Here is a 14246-nt window from a genome sequence, read left to right as displayed (position 1 = left end):
GAAAGGAAAAAGATCAGCAAAAAGTGATTCCAAATTATCAGGACAATCTGTGGCTTTTGAAGGTCACCTGAGTCAACCACATCATCTGCGTGAGCCCTTCAAGCTTTCAGCTTCCTCCAGCCCCAGATTACGACGTGGGAGGACAAAGCATAGCACTGGTTTTATGGTGGGGACTCCCATCTCCAGAGAAGCTTAGTGAGATTTCACCACAACTCAGAGAAGCTAGCGTAGAGCATTTCAAGATTACTTAGAAACACCTGCTAGCCTAGGGGGCAGGAGGGGAAAAGTAAAAAAAAGAGAACAATGGTTCATACAAGAAGCAATATTATAAATGGATGTTGATTTATAAAGAAAATCAATTTCTGCTGTAAATGTCTCAAATTTCACCAAAACAAGACTTTTTTTTTTTTTTTAAATAATCTACTCATAATTAAGGTCAATTTTATCAAACACATCCATTGTGTTACATGTAGCTGACCTAAGACAACTGATGCCAACCACTTGAATGCTGCTGCTGCAGGACACAAGCAGAGTGCAACCTTTCAAAATTTGAAGGCCTTTTCTCACCATGAAGTCATCACAAATAACTTAAAACCAAAACTAAAAACAAAACAAACAAACAAAAACTTTTAAAGTTCTGGTATTTTCTATTGTAAATTTTAAATATTCTCCAACAGTTTGCTGTATCCACTGGAACTTACTCTACAATTTTTCCAAAATGTAGAAGCTGCATTAAGAAGTCCCCAAAAAGCACCAGAATTCCAACAAGATCCAGAGGCCTTTAAATGTAAAGCACTTAATTATTCTGCCTAACTTTTGGCAATTAAGAAATACAACACAGATGTACACAAAGTTCTGATGTTAATATGCACATTTGACAATTACTATCCAAGCATTTTCATGTCCAAATATTACATAAAAGTAAAACAAAGCACACTTTTATTGCTGCCACTGAACAGCACAAAGTTAAAACTTTTTTTTTTTTTTTGATGGTGCCCATAAAAACCCCAGGAAAAAGGGATTCTGAGACTATAATTTGCACTTAGGTGCTTTAAATCACAGTCAAGCAGACAGAACATTAAGAACAGTATGGTTTTTATTTTCTACAGTGGTTTTATTGACAAGCTTATTTTCTTGTAAAGTTTGAAAATCTAACACTACCTGTCCACATAGAAGGGGAAACAAAACTTGGTCAAAGTCTGTAGAACTTCCTGTGGAGAGAAAGAGAGATAATTTATACATCTAATGGGACCAATAAATCTAATATTAACCACATCACACAATTTCACAACTTTGCCCTGAAGAAAGAAGAGACAGATGAAGAAATATGGGCTTTATCAATTACATGGAAGGAGTACCAGGCAGTCAATCATGTGAAATAATAAACATGATCAAACTTCATTAAAAATGAAAAATTAATCAAGATTCACACATGGGCAGGCAGCAGGAGCCATCCAGCAATTCTCCAAAGGGTAGGAGGAGGTTGGGTTGTTGAGTGTTAACACCTCTCCGGGGACACTCTCTACCCTGACCATATGGATCATAGTGAATAACACCAAACCACATGGGCTTGGCCTGGCAGGACCACTTCTGCTGGCACAGCTTTTGCCTGTTACCTAGGAACAGAGGTCTGGGGGATTAGAGAATACTTCCTAACATCAGCAAGATAAATAACAAAAGATAAAGCCAATAGGTCTCATAGCAGGAATGTTTAACATTGCCTACTGCTATTAGAAAGAAAATCTGAGCGTTAAAAGACCAATTAAAATAATGTGTATTAAAATAAATACAAATTGTTTCATGTACAAACCATTTTCTAAAAGTTGCAAAGCAGCACCACACACAGAGAAACTTTGAAATATAACCTCTGTATGATCTCAAATAAAGAGCACGTATGTAAAAACCAAACACATGATCGATGTTTTTAATTAATAAATCATTTTCAACTTTAAATAAATACAGGCATTAAAGAGGCAAAAATACGCAAGTACCAAAATAGTTGTGTGCAGAGACAGAAGTAATCTGCTTACCTTGTATCATTCTATAATATTCAAATTTTGAATTCTGCAATACAAAATTCACCATAAGGGTCAACCCAGCTTGTAGACCTTTACTACCAGTTATTGTCCATTCACCTGCACAATGAAATTTCTCAGGGCCCAAAACAAAATATATTTCTGCTCTCAACTGAAAGAAAATCACCCTGACTAAATGACAAACCTGATAAATCCAATGCTTTTCTGGCCAATAGTAATAAATTATCACCAATAACTAAATTGATGCTTCTCGCTTCATTTATTTCCAAAACCAATGCCATCATTCAGCAAATAAACTACATCAATCTAATAACCTATTCAATGAAGCAGAAAACATATTGACTCCCTTGCAAGAGCATGTTCCTCCTACATAATTCAAGCAAGCACATCCCATCCTTAGCAATGGTTTCAGGCTCAACTGCTCCTAGACTCTTCTTTGGAGGTTTCTTGACAACTAAAATGTGGCAAGTTCTTAAGATTTCAGGCAGAAACAGATAAGGAAACTTTGACTTCTTGACAGTTTATTGATAGATTATTTAACAACCTTCTGTTTTTAAAGAACAAGAAAGAATCTATTGAAGAATGGCATGTAAAGCAACGAGCTGTCCTCCTTTCAAATTCAGCAGGAAACTTGCAAAGCAACTATACAGGTTCCAGAGCAAACTCTGCAGGAATATGTATTTTGATACAAAACAAAGCCTTGATAGTAAAGACCTCATTAACATGATTGGGTTCATCCTTGTGCAGCCTCACTGACTTCCACTAGAATCAACAGCCTCCTGCACAGCACCAATTGCTTCTGCACAAAAAGTACACAAATTTCAATTATTCCATGCTTCCCCTTTACCCATTACTGAAATCTTAAACCATAAAATAGAAAAAAAAAAAAAAAACAAACAAAAAAAAAACACAGCAGAATTTTAAAAATTATAACTACAGGAAAGTAAGAAATGCCTATATTTTTATTGGCCTTATCAATCCACATTCTCCTCAAAGTACCAGCACTTTTCTGTTTGTTAAGATGCAAAGTAGCCACTACATGCAGTTCTGAAAAAAAAAACAGTGTTGGAAAGTCATCAGTCACCTCGAGGTAGGACAACAAATCCTCTTCATTATTTTGATGAAGATTTTAATAATTACTGTAACTACGAGTAAAAACACTTGAGATAAAACATGTTACCATTTCATCAGCATCATGTTATTGTAGGATAATAAAATACATTACTCAGAACTTACTCTGCAATTGTTTCTTAATATTTGTGGCTTCCTAAACACAGAAAATTAAATTCTCTTTTCAACAGGGAATATATTGAATTTATACCACTATACAAAGCCTTGCATTTCAACAAAAGGCTTTGCAGTGATATTATTATGTAGCTTTTATGTTCTTGGGCATATTTTGCCTCTTGTTATATACCATTATCTATCTGTCTTGTTTTACAGCTGAAAAACTGAGACTAATACAGGTTGATCAGACTTATTTCTAAATTTTAACTATTAAAAAAAATCACATACAGAATTAGGTTTTAATTAGCAAAACTGCTGATCTTTTGCATGTAAGAAATACAATTACTGGATACCAATTCAATTGTTGCTCAAGTTGCAAGCTCATTACTATAAAAGTGTATTTTTTTAAATTTAAGTACTGTTCAGCTTGAAAGATTAGCACTGCCTACACAGAATCCAACTTCCTACAAGTTGTCGTGAGATGGGTGGCTACTCATGTCCTAGAAAAATCATTCCCTCTTTAAGATCCCAAACAACAACAAAAAAATATCAAAATAAAAGCTAGAACCCCTCCATGCAGCATCTTATAATCCCTTTTGTTTTTACCTGACATGAAGGATAGCAGTAGTATCACTAGAGTGTTTTTTTATTTTATTCCCCTAGGCCTATATTCTTTAAGAAAAACCTACAAAAATGTCACTAAAACAACCCCCCTAAAAAGAAAACCAAAAACCAAGCAGAGAACAACAACAAAAAACCAGCCAGGGCTCGCAGCTGATAAGCGTAAATTGCCCAGGAGCTGAAACCCTTCTCTCCAGGGTATCCCTTGCCAGTTTTCTGGATCAATCCCCAAGTTTATATTTTCACAAATCTTTTTACATGCAGTTTGATTTTTAACATTTTAATGAGCAAAAAGTGCATCTATAGCAGGCAGTCACCACAGCTAAAGTGCAGGGCATGAACCGTGTCCCCAGAGGGACGGAGCCCAGCCGTGTCACCGGCGGCTGGAGGACATCCACCACCTGGTTCCGGGTCCCAGGGTTCCGACGCTTTTCATAATCAAAACACTGCTGACATTATAAACCCCACATGGGTTTTCTAAAATCCTTCCCAATCAATAAAGCCAGCACATAACTTATCGGAGACAACACAGAGCTCATTGATTAAGTTTGGTTTCAGTAGCAAAGTTTTCAAAATAAATGAGCCAGGAAGAGAGCGCTCAGCCCTTTGTGTCACACAGCAATTTATGAAGGTGAGGCAGTCTCTGAAACGATTTCTTCTCCCCTCCCTCCCCCCACTGATACACTTTAAAAGCGTATGGAAAGCAAGGTTGTTAAATACACTCCTGGCTTATGCGCTGAATTATCTCTATATTGAGGAAATAGTACAGAAAGCTCAACATGGCTGAAAAAAAAATGTTTTGTATTTTTGCTTGTGAATTTAATATGCAAGCTTTATTTTAAATCTGACTCTTAAACCTTTCACTGTTTCCACCTTCAAGTCTAAGGAAGAAGTTCGGAACCTCTTGAATATCCAGGGCTGTTTTACCACTGCTGTCCCAACGAGCAGCAGCACCAACCACCATGAGCAGCAGCACCAGCCAAGTGCAACTGCTAAAACCAAACGCAAAGTGATGGCCCAATGCAAGGACAGCAGGCTGGCAACACCTCTGCCCTCAGAAAGATGCCTGACACAGCAGAGAGAGTCAAAGCAAACAAGAAGGCTGGGTAGAGGTTGCAGTGAAACAAAATTAAACACAAGCAGAGATCCCTGAGAAAATATTAATGATTAAGGCAAGACACTCAAATATTGATGCGAGTCAGAGCAGGGAAACAACACACCACAGGAAACACCAGGTTGGGGATCTGTATTTGGAAAACCTACTGGGGAACCTGAGGAAAAACATGGCAAAGTTGAAAAGGCTATCCAGAACCCAGAGAAGAGGTTTAGCTGAGGCAATGTCACGGAAAAACAGCCTTCCAGAAGCACGTGCATTTTCACAGGGCAATTCAAACCCTGCCAGAGGATGGAGCATTGCAAAGACGATGGGGTTTTGCATGGAGAGACAACTCAGTGAGGAAAAAGCTGCCAGAAGTCGAACACCAAACAGAGAAAGGAGGAAATACAAATAGTCCTCATCTTATGCAGCCAGAAATACTGTCCCTGTCCAAGGAACCAGCAGAAAGGCATCCTCTTTGCACGGATGCCACCAAGAGGGCCCAGAACACATCCGACCACTGCGGGACAGAGACGACCCCGAGGGCTGGCGGGAGCCCTGGTGGGTTTTGTGACACCTATTTCAATGGGTAATTAGAGAACAAAGCAACTGAGTTTCAGAAACTCAAAGCTGCCATGAAGTGAAAGTAGGTACTAACAGAGAAACTGACCTTAAATGTTTTGTGTATTCATTATTTCTGCTCAGAAACACCACCAAATCCGAACACAGCCCAAGTGTTAGTACAGCCCAGAAGTGGATGTTATGTGAAGCAAAATATTCCCCGTTTGTTTTGAAATTTGGGCTGGACTTTAATCTACCTTAATACCACAAATTGGTTGACTGCTTTTATATTTTAATTTATTTGCAAAATTTTAAGCTAACACTTATTTAAATCATCCACTGCAATAGAACAACAGGATTAAGAATTGGAAAGAGTTGCCAGTGCACCCAAATAACCAGCATAAAGCTAGCAACAATGCTACTTAAAACAGAAGAACCGTGAAAGAGAAAGTACAGAACAGTCTAGAACCCCATAAATCCTGTTACCTATGAGCTAGTCAGAAATTCAATTCAGTTCCCTAGGAAAGGGAACATCCTTACACACTAAAATAATAAGCACCTCAGTAACAAGTTCTGCTATTACTTTAAACAACATTTTACAAAGCAACTACCTACAATGAACAGGAAAAGGTAGTCACATATCATAATTTTATTTAAAGAATATAAGTGTAAGAAGGCAATGCTGGTCACTAACGAAGACAGCTATGAGTAACCATCAGAGATCAATAAATCTTGTGTTTTAAGATTTAAAGCTCAATTTCCATTTATTGGTAGTATTGGCTTATATTATCTTACATTAGATTTTCCTGAAGTTATCATTACAGACTCTCATCAATTAACAAATGCCATCTAATTATGTACTTAAAATTCAGAAGCATTCCAATTCAAACAGCTTATAAAAATTAATTCTCAAATTAAAAGAAGTGCACGGAGAGGCTGGTGTCACACGGCCACAACAAAATGCTGAGGTTTTTGCATGATTACAAAGTACAGGAAGCAAAGGAAAATAAACTTAAAAGCATAACTTCTCTAGATTTTAAAGATTTTTTTTTTCTTTTAAAGCAGAGCTGATATGACAGACATTCTTTATAAATAAATAAATAAAATCTTGTCTGTGAAACATTTGTATCAAATTTCATCTGGAATGCATTTTAGCATGGAAGTATTTTATATCTCATAGCAGTATTGAACAGTATTAGATTTTACGACAGTCAAAATATTGTAAGAATAAATTTTAATCAGTTCTCTAAACAGCCCTTCTACACCCAATAACCAGGTGCATAATTTGCTTAGCAATATTAATTTAAATTGCCTTAATTTAGTTTTATCTTGACTTTTGTAATGCTACTTGTATCCCAACACAACTAGAAGCAAATAGATGAACTGGTCCTGTAGTGTTCTAGGAATTCACTACCTCATTTTGAGCAACTACAAAGCTTGAATTAGACGAGTTTTTTCCTACAGAAGTTGCTTCTTCCTGTATGGAGGCCAGGGGCAGAAGGGTACCCCATATGAAATGCTATCATTTCACTCAAGGTGACCACTTGTCCTCAGGAAAATGCTATTCTTTAAAAATAAAACAAACCAAAAAAAAATGCTTGTAGACAAAATCACTGTAAGAGTATCAGCATGAAATAAATAAGATTTCCTAAGCATATTGAGGCCTGCTATCATTTAAATATTTTAAACATACAAAATATGTGCACAGATGGGCAACTTTTCTACTTGCATTACTAAAAACATATTTCATGATAAAGCTGAAAATCCCTGAATTTTTTAAACCTAATTGTGACTCTGTTTCTTAGAATTCACACCCCAAGGCCAAAGCTTTCCTGCCACCAGTCCTTCAAATCTGATTTGGACATTACACGGGAGGAGGCTCCAAGCCTCCCTGAGGTCTCGCTCCTTTTACAACACACGCAAAGCCAGCAGATAATGGGCCTACGCTGAATTCACCGCTCCACACAGCTCCTCCTGGGACACAGGCCTAGCAGATGTGATAAAAACTGTGGCAGAGAAGTAGCTCTAGTTTTTGCCTTAATGACAACTTCAACCTCTCAACTAACAGAACAAAAGAACAAAACGACTATTACTCTTTTTTTTTGGTATAAAAAAGCTGAAAGTAAAGCTGAACTAAATATTTAAGCAGTCTTGCAAAGAGATCTCCTCACTAAGTGCCTTTAAAATCCCTCCAATGAATTTCAGATTTAGTTTTCCTCTAAGACAAATGGATACTAGCTAACATTGAAAAAAAATCTACAGCTGTTGTGGCAAGAATCATTGTTGCAGTCTTAAATCACAACGAACTGAAAAATTATATAAACAAGCATAAAAATCAAGTCCAATTACATGCATAAACATTGATCTATTGGTGCAGATAAGAAATGTTAATATCGGAAAGCTAGAATAGTAATTGAATTGAATTTATTTTAAACATATAGCGATTAAAGATGAGGAATAGTTTCATTTCAACATTTAGAAAAGATTAGGTGTGAAAAGATAATTGCATAGTACTCGTACTGTAAGCCAATTGCCCAGGTATATCACATCAAAACCACAGCTTTAAATATATACATTGGTTAGCATTTGTTAAATATTATAATTCTGGCTTAAGATGACTGGCCCTTTTAGGCATCGCCTCAAATGCTCTATTCAGCTCCCACTGCATACCCACTTAATCAGCAATCATTGTTCTCTGAGGCAGGACTTTGTTGTCAAGACAAGCACTGAAACCTTTAAAAAATTTCAGAACTGGCATAAGAAAAAAGTGATCTTTGTCAAACAAGAACAAATTTATGCAAATCTTTTATAAACATTCACAAACATTTATTTAGCTTTTGAAATGTTGGCCTCATTTGAGAGCATGAAAATGAGGGGGAAGTAGGAAGATGCAAAGGACAGCTTAGAGGCTGGCACACTACATAAATATTCAGAAGGAAGATTATAGGATTCATGTTAGGCTGTCTTAGGTTTCTCCAAAGTCCACATAGAATACCAAAGAACAAAACTAACGAGAAGTAGAGCAGATGTTAGACAATGCAGCAGCCCTCTTTTCCACACTCACTTGGCTATACTTCGATGCTTTCATTTTTTCTTTCAATATGGTTAGGTCATTCAAGGATTCTCCTATAGACTCTGTATTGTGGCTACAGAGCTATAAGCTGGACCTCTGTCAGCTTTCCAAAAGTTTGCAATGAAAAGGCATTATGCAAATTCCACCTCTCTTACTCTTTCAGGAAAAAAGCCTCCAGTATGCAGTCATTGGAGTATTGGAAGTCCCAGCCTTCATTTCTGTATGGTTGTGTTTGCCTTAGGGCCATGCTGCTTGTTTTGACAGTGGATCCCCCTAGATAGTTGGGATTAGTCGAGCTTGTTTAGATAAACTTGAAATCAAGGCCTTCTCTAGGTAGACAGCTAGATGTAGCTACTGAGTTTCCAGCTGCCTTCTTCTTTCATCCCAAAACAACTGCAGATTCACAGCAGAGATCACAGCCACAGGCTATGTCACATACATAAGTACAAAATTAAAGGCTGCTAAAGGAAGCCTTTGTAAGTCTTAGTGCTAAAATAAGGAATCTGTACTGCGCAGTTTAAACAAATTATTCAAGGAGCACCAATAAAGGTCTGCAACGGAGAGTTAACAAGGTGTGTTCACAAAAGAAATACCCTGTTTACATAAAATGGGCTAGATCATGATTTTTAATCATTTCTGCTTCATTCACTGTCCAATCTTTTTAAAAATAAATGCAAGTAAAAATGCTTAACCAGTATCTGCTAGACTGTCTGGAAGTGAGCTCTGTTTATCAAATACAACCTTTAGGATCATAGAAAACCATTATGAAAGTATTATTCCAATCAGATTTTTATTTGTATCCATGAGAAGAATGGGCCAATTTGATCTCTATTATAAGCAGATATCGCAAAGCATTAGAACTCATCCACACAAACATAGTACATTAAAAGAGAAGGGGCAGAACTCCAAACCCAAATTAAAAACTAAAAGCAAATCCCACCTATGTAACCACTTCACACCTTTGTAAATCTGCATTGTACTTTAGCCCCAACAGGAGATTCATTTTCCAGTAGTGCAGGAAAAACAGTTTTGACTTTTAAAGATTGTAATCTGTTGTAGCTGGGTGCAAGATTTCACATACACTTCTGCAGCACCCAGGCACAACAGGAAGGAAGCTAAGTTAACAGAAAAATTAATTGTGATGATGTTTTAAACAACCAAGCAGCTAAAAGAAAAAAAAAAAAAGACAAATTAAAAAAAAAATAATTAAAAAGAAATTTAAAAAGACAAATACAAAGAAAAAAATAGTTCAATGAATTGTAAATATTAAAAATCAACTCCTGTCCTTGGTTAAAGAAAAAAGATCTGAAGAAACTCATGATATTGAAAGCAAACAGTCCAATTAAAGACAACGGCAGAATTCTATGGTTAAGAAACCAAGGTAAGAATTTGCCATCAACAACTTCTTCACCTTTGTGAAGAGGAGGACTTCAGCACCACTTTTCTCCCACCTGCATCATTACAGAAATTCTACCATCTTTCACTGCAAAATTAAGTCACTTCACTGACAATATTTTTTACAGAAATTCAAAGTATTAAAAAGCATAAGAGAATAACACCAGGCTCCAATTTCTTCCTTCACTGATTACCAAAGAAAATGGCTGAGTGCATACCGAATTCAGTTTGTTAATTCCAGAAATTCATCATAAATTCAATAATAAATTCTCCATTATCGCCATCCTTTTGAGAAAATAAACTCCAGATTAAGAATTCTAACCAACAACTGAGCAAAATACATAATTCCTGAGAAGCAATAAGAAAAAGTTTTATAGTGGCATTGTATTTAAAGAAAATGGAAAAACACTCTTAGAACAGTCTTCAAAAAAATTAAATATGACTGCTAAGAAAAATGCTACAGATATACCAGCACAGTGCTATCAAACACCATAGACTGATGCAATTCCATGGATTTGCCAGCTCACAAATGTCTTCCATCTGCGATGACCAAGATCTTCCTCAATGCTGGAGAGAAGAACATGTAGCTCTGTAGGTGCTTTAAAGCTAGTCACTAATGGAGTTAATTATCGACTGTGTTAGCAGGTGTTAGCTACTTTTTACTGGTGAGGAAACATATCAAAACTGAATGACTATCCCAAAGGGGGCAACAGTTGACCAATTTTTAAAATTCAGGAGATCTCATTTCTCAGGCTTATACTCACATCATACCTCTGATAATTCTCTAAAGGAGAAGGAAGGAGAAAATGATGATATACCATGAGGACACTGGTGCCTCCAGGGACAAAAAATCTTTTCTAACATTATATTTTCAAGAAATGAGATTCAGTCAGCGAACACCTTAGATAACCGAACATTGTGAGAGGATACAGTATTTCAAATTTACTAATATTTTCACAGCTTTCAGATTTCCAAACATGAGAATATGCTAGATGAAATACTGAACCAAAACCTGAAAGCTATAAAAATGTTTTTATCTGTGGAAAGCAGTTTTCGCGTGGGAGAGGGCTGAGGGAGGAGACAACAGATACATAAAAAGATGGTGAAATGTGTATGTGGAAATTAAGTTTTCCAAGTAAAAAGCTAAGAACTTTGGACTTCCCTGTGTCAACAGAGACTAGTTTCCAACTTTTCTTTATAATATGCTACCAGTTCTAAGCCGCTATGCAGACATGTGTGAAAATTTGAGCATGTGAACAGCAATTAATCTCATCTATCAATCACCAACAAACCCTTTCTTTCAGGCTATCTTCCCATCATTCCTCCAGGAAGAAGAAAGAACAAAGAATAATACATGCAAAATAATTTGGGAAATTCAATTAACATATCACACAGTCTAAATACTTTGTACTGTACATTTATGAAATTATTCTGACATACTAGAAAGAACAGCAAGCATGCCAATACAGGCCTCATGTTGATGGCTCTGAAAAATGGCAGCATCGGGAAATTATGTTAAAATCTCAGAATTCCAGTTACACACTCTTACACACTAGTTCTCTTTCACAGCTAGGACAGCAAAGTATTAAAAAGATATATCCCTTCCAGAACACGTATTCTATTATTTTTCTACATTAGAGTAACTGGGAACTGAGTACACGTGGCATTTAGCACCCTTACTTTCACTAGCACTCCCGCACGGGTTCTGCACTATGTGTTCTGCGGGGCACCCCATCCCTACAGCCCCCAAACTATACTGGGCACACAGGCCTGAAAGCCGTGCAGAAGACCACAACTGAATACTTGGTGTTACTGAAGAAGCAAATCACCCGCTGACTTCTTTAGGAAACAACATTTTATACTAAAATTCTTTCTCCAGAAAAGAAATAGGCAGATGATGTGATCTTAGAGCTCAGCGTTGTAGGGGGAGCCAATAAAAAGTCATGCCTAGACATTGGCTTGCACCACCACTCAACCCAAACTCTAGGAAGTCCATCTGCTGTCAACAATAAATCACAGAAATCTGCTTCCACCTCAGAAATCAACAAACCCCATGTGACAGCAGTCTCCTAGAATTCCCTTTCACAGCCTCCGCACCTGGCTACAAGAATTCAAGATGATCCATTTAAATAACAAAGCACAAGCTGTTTTGTGTGTTTTGATGTTCTTTTACGTGCCACAGAATGCTCTGCAAATAAAAATTGTACTTTTATTTTCCGCTTGCTTTTTGTCTTTACAACACCATCAGCGAAGCTTTAGCTTCACTTTTTTATGCATTTATACACTGGGGTATGGGTAGACAAGTTGCAAGAGCAAGAATCCAAAGAACAATTCCCTCCTCCACATACACAGGAAACTTTACAGCATTAATGACTACTTTTGGAGCTACAAAACAAAGGCTCTCCTTACTTCATTAAACAAGAGGCTGAATAGTACAGCTACAATGAAGTAGCAATAGAAAACATTAAGGAAGAGAAAGTGCTGCAAGACAAAGCAGTAACAATGCCTGGTGAGTAGTTCTTAAAAATAAACTTAGCCATCAGCTATTCAGATCTTTAAGCTAGAGAACTAACTCATCCCACTGAACTCCTGATTTAAAAGCGGTCTCTTATCAACTGAGGTGTTGTTCAACTACACCACGACAGTTAATATAGACGGGGCATATCTGAGATGAATTCCTAACCCTAACCTTGACCACTCCACTTACCTGCTGGTGTTTATTTTGATCTTGTTTCTACATTCTGCTGTTTGCAAAGGGCAGCATTTCCCACTATTGCTGTGCATGCAACAACCACCATAACAAGGCCGACCTAGTGCACTAACACGAGCTGACACTTTTAATATGCCTATATTGACCCTATTATTAGAAGCTTGAATTTATTCTTATTTTAACAAAACAAAGATACTTTCTACATATTACTAAGATTAAAACAACATTTTAAAAATTGTTTCTATACTAATCTATAGCACCAGCAGAGAACCGCGTAGTTTCAGAAGATTGAAACAAGAAAAAAATCTAAATTATTTTGATAATGTCCAGGTTAAACCAAAGTAGAATATTATTTCATAAGCATTTCCCATTTTAGAGAATCCCATCTTTACTTGATGTGAATATTTTATAGTTTTATCAATAAATTTAAACATAAGTGATAATGATTACTCACTTTAGGCCTGATCCCACAACCTTTACTCACACGAGTAGTCCCACAGGATTTTAATATGACTACCTCAACGAATAAGGGTTGTCAGGACAGGTTTTAAATTATTCATATATTCACAGATTTTTAAGGCCAGAAGGGACCATTATGATCATCTAGTCTGACCCCTTGTATAACAAAGGCCAGACGATTGTATCCAGTAATATTTGCACTCAACTGAATAATTTGTGCTGAAATCAAATTGTGTTTACTGAACTTTGAATATTGATTCATATTTTACATGAAAGAAAACTGAAATTGCTTAGAAAGGGGCTTGAGTTACTTTTCCCCAATTACTCCTGCATTTCTATCCTCACTTCTGGCCCCTGGCTTTCCCACGCAGACTTTGGAGTCCAGCACTATCTCAGGTACTCTCAGACCAAAATCAAGTCACCTTCCGGGTTCCTTCAAAAGATAAAACAGCAACGGATTGTGATTTGTTTTCTCTACTTTCACCACTGCTACCCTGCCCCATGATTTCTGAAATACAGACATCAGAACAGGAAAAACAAACCACTGATGTTCTCAGTGATACAGCAAATGGGGAAAACCGCTCAAGTCTTTCAAAGACAAGAACAAACGAAGTAACTCTTTAGATTAAGGACAAAAACGATACAGTTATGAGTACTTTCTCACTCAGCATGCCTTAGCCTTCAGGACTACCTCTTCCAGGTACTGATTACTATTTTGCTCAACACAAATCCACCGCAGTCACTTTTGCAGCATATCACCTGGTAGTAGTAAAACAAACATACTAGGAAATAAACAAAGCTGGACTGTTATGATGCTACGTGAAATCTGCTCAGGATCTGAGGGAGTACTTAAAAGCAGCTACTCTGTTCTCTGCCTCAAGTCTCTCATCATTCAAAAATTTAACTTCTATAATCCCTAGATTTACTAAATTCAATTCTTAAATGGAGCTTGGATGAATAGATTGCGTGAAAGGTTCTATTAAGATGCAAATCATCCTTACCATGTATTTTTCAAGGTTAGAACAAGGGTAGTATACCCTACTACACACACAAAGGCAGTAAAAGAGG

General features: G+C 36.9%; 1 protein-coding gene across 6 annotated transcripts in view; it reads right to left on the bottom strand.

Moving 5' to 3' along the window:
- Positions 1–14246, bottom strand: part of DENND1A (DENN domain containing 1A) — a 190604-nt gene that overhangs the window by 137640 nt on the left and 38718 nt on the right. For all 6 annotated transcript variants that reach the window (XM_032200166.1, XM_032200169.1, XM_032200167.1 and 3 more), the window contains exon 4: positions 1162–1211. In XM_032200166.1, coding sequence (XP_032056057.1) covers positions 1162–1211 — 50 coding nt within the window. The remainder of the gene's footprint in view (positions 1–1161; positions 1212–14246) is intronic.

This window comes from Aythya fuligula, chromosome 19, assembly GCF_009819795.1.
Source record: "Aythya fuligula isolate bAytFul2 chromosome 19, bAytFul2.pri, whole genome shotgun sequence".
NCBI lineage: Eukaryota > Metazoa > Chordata > Aves > Anseriformes > Anatidae > Aythya > Aythya fuligula.
Note: the sequence above shows the minus strand (reverse complement) of the source record. Positions and strands in the feature narration are given on the sequence as shown.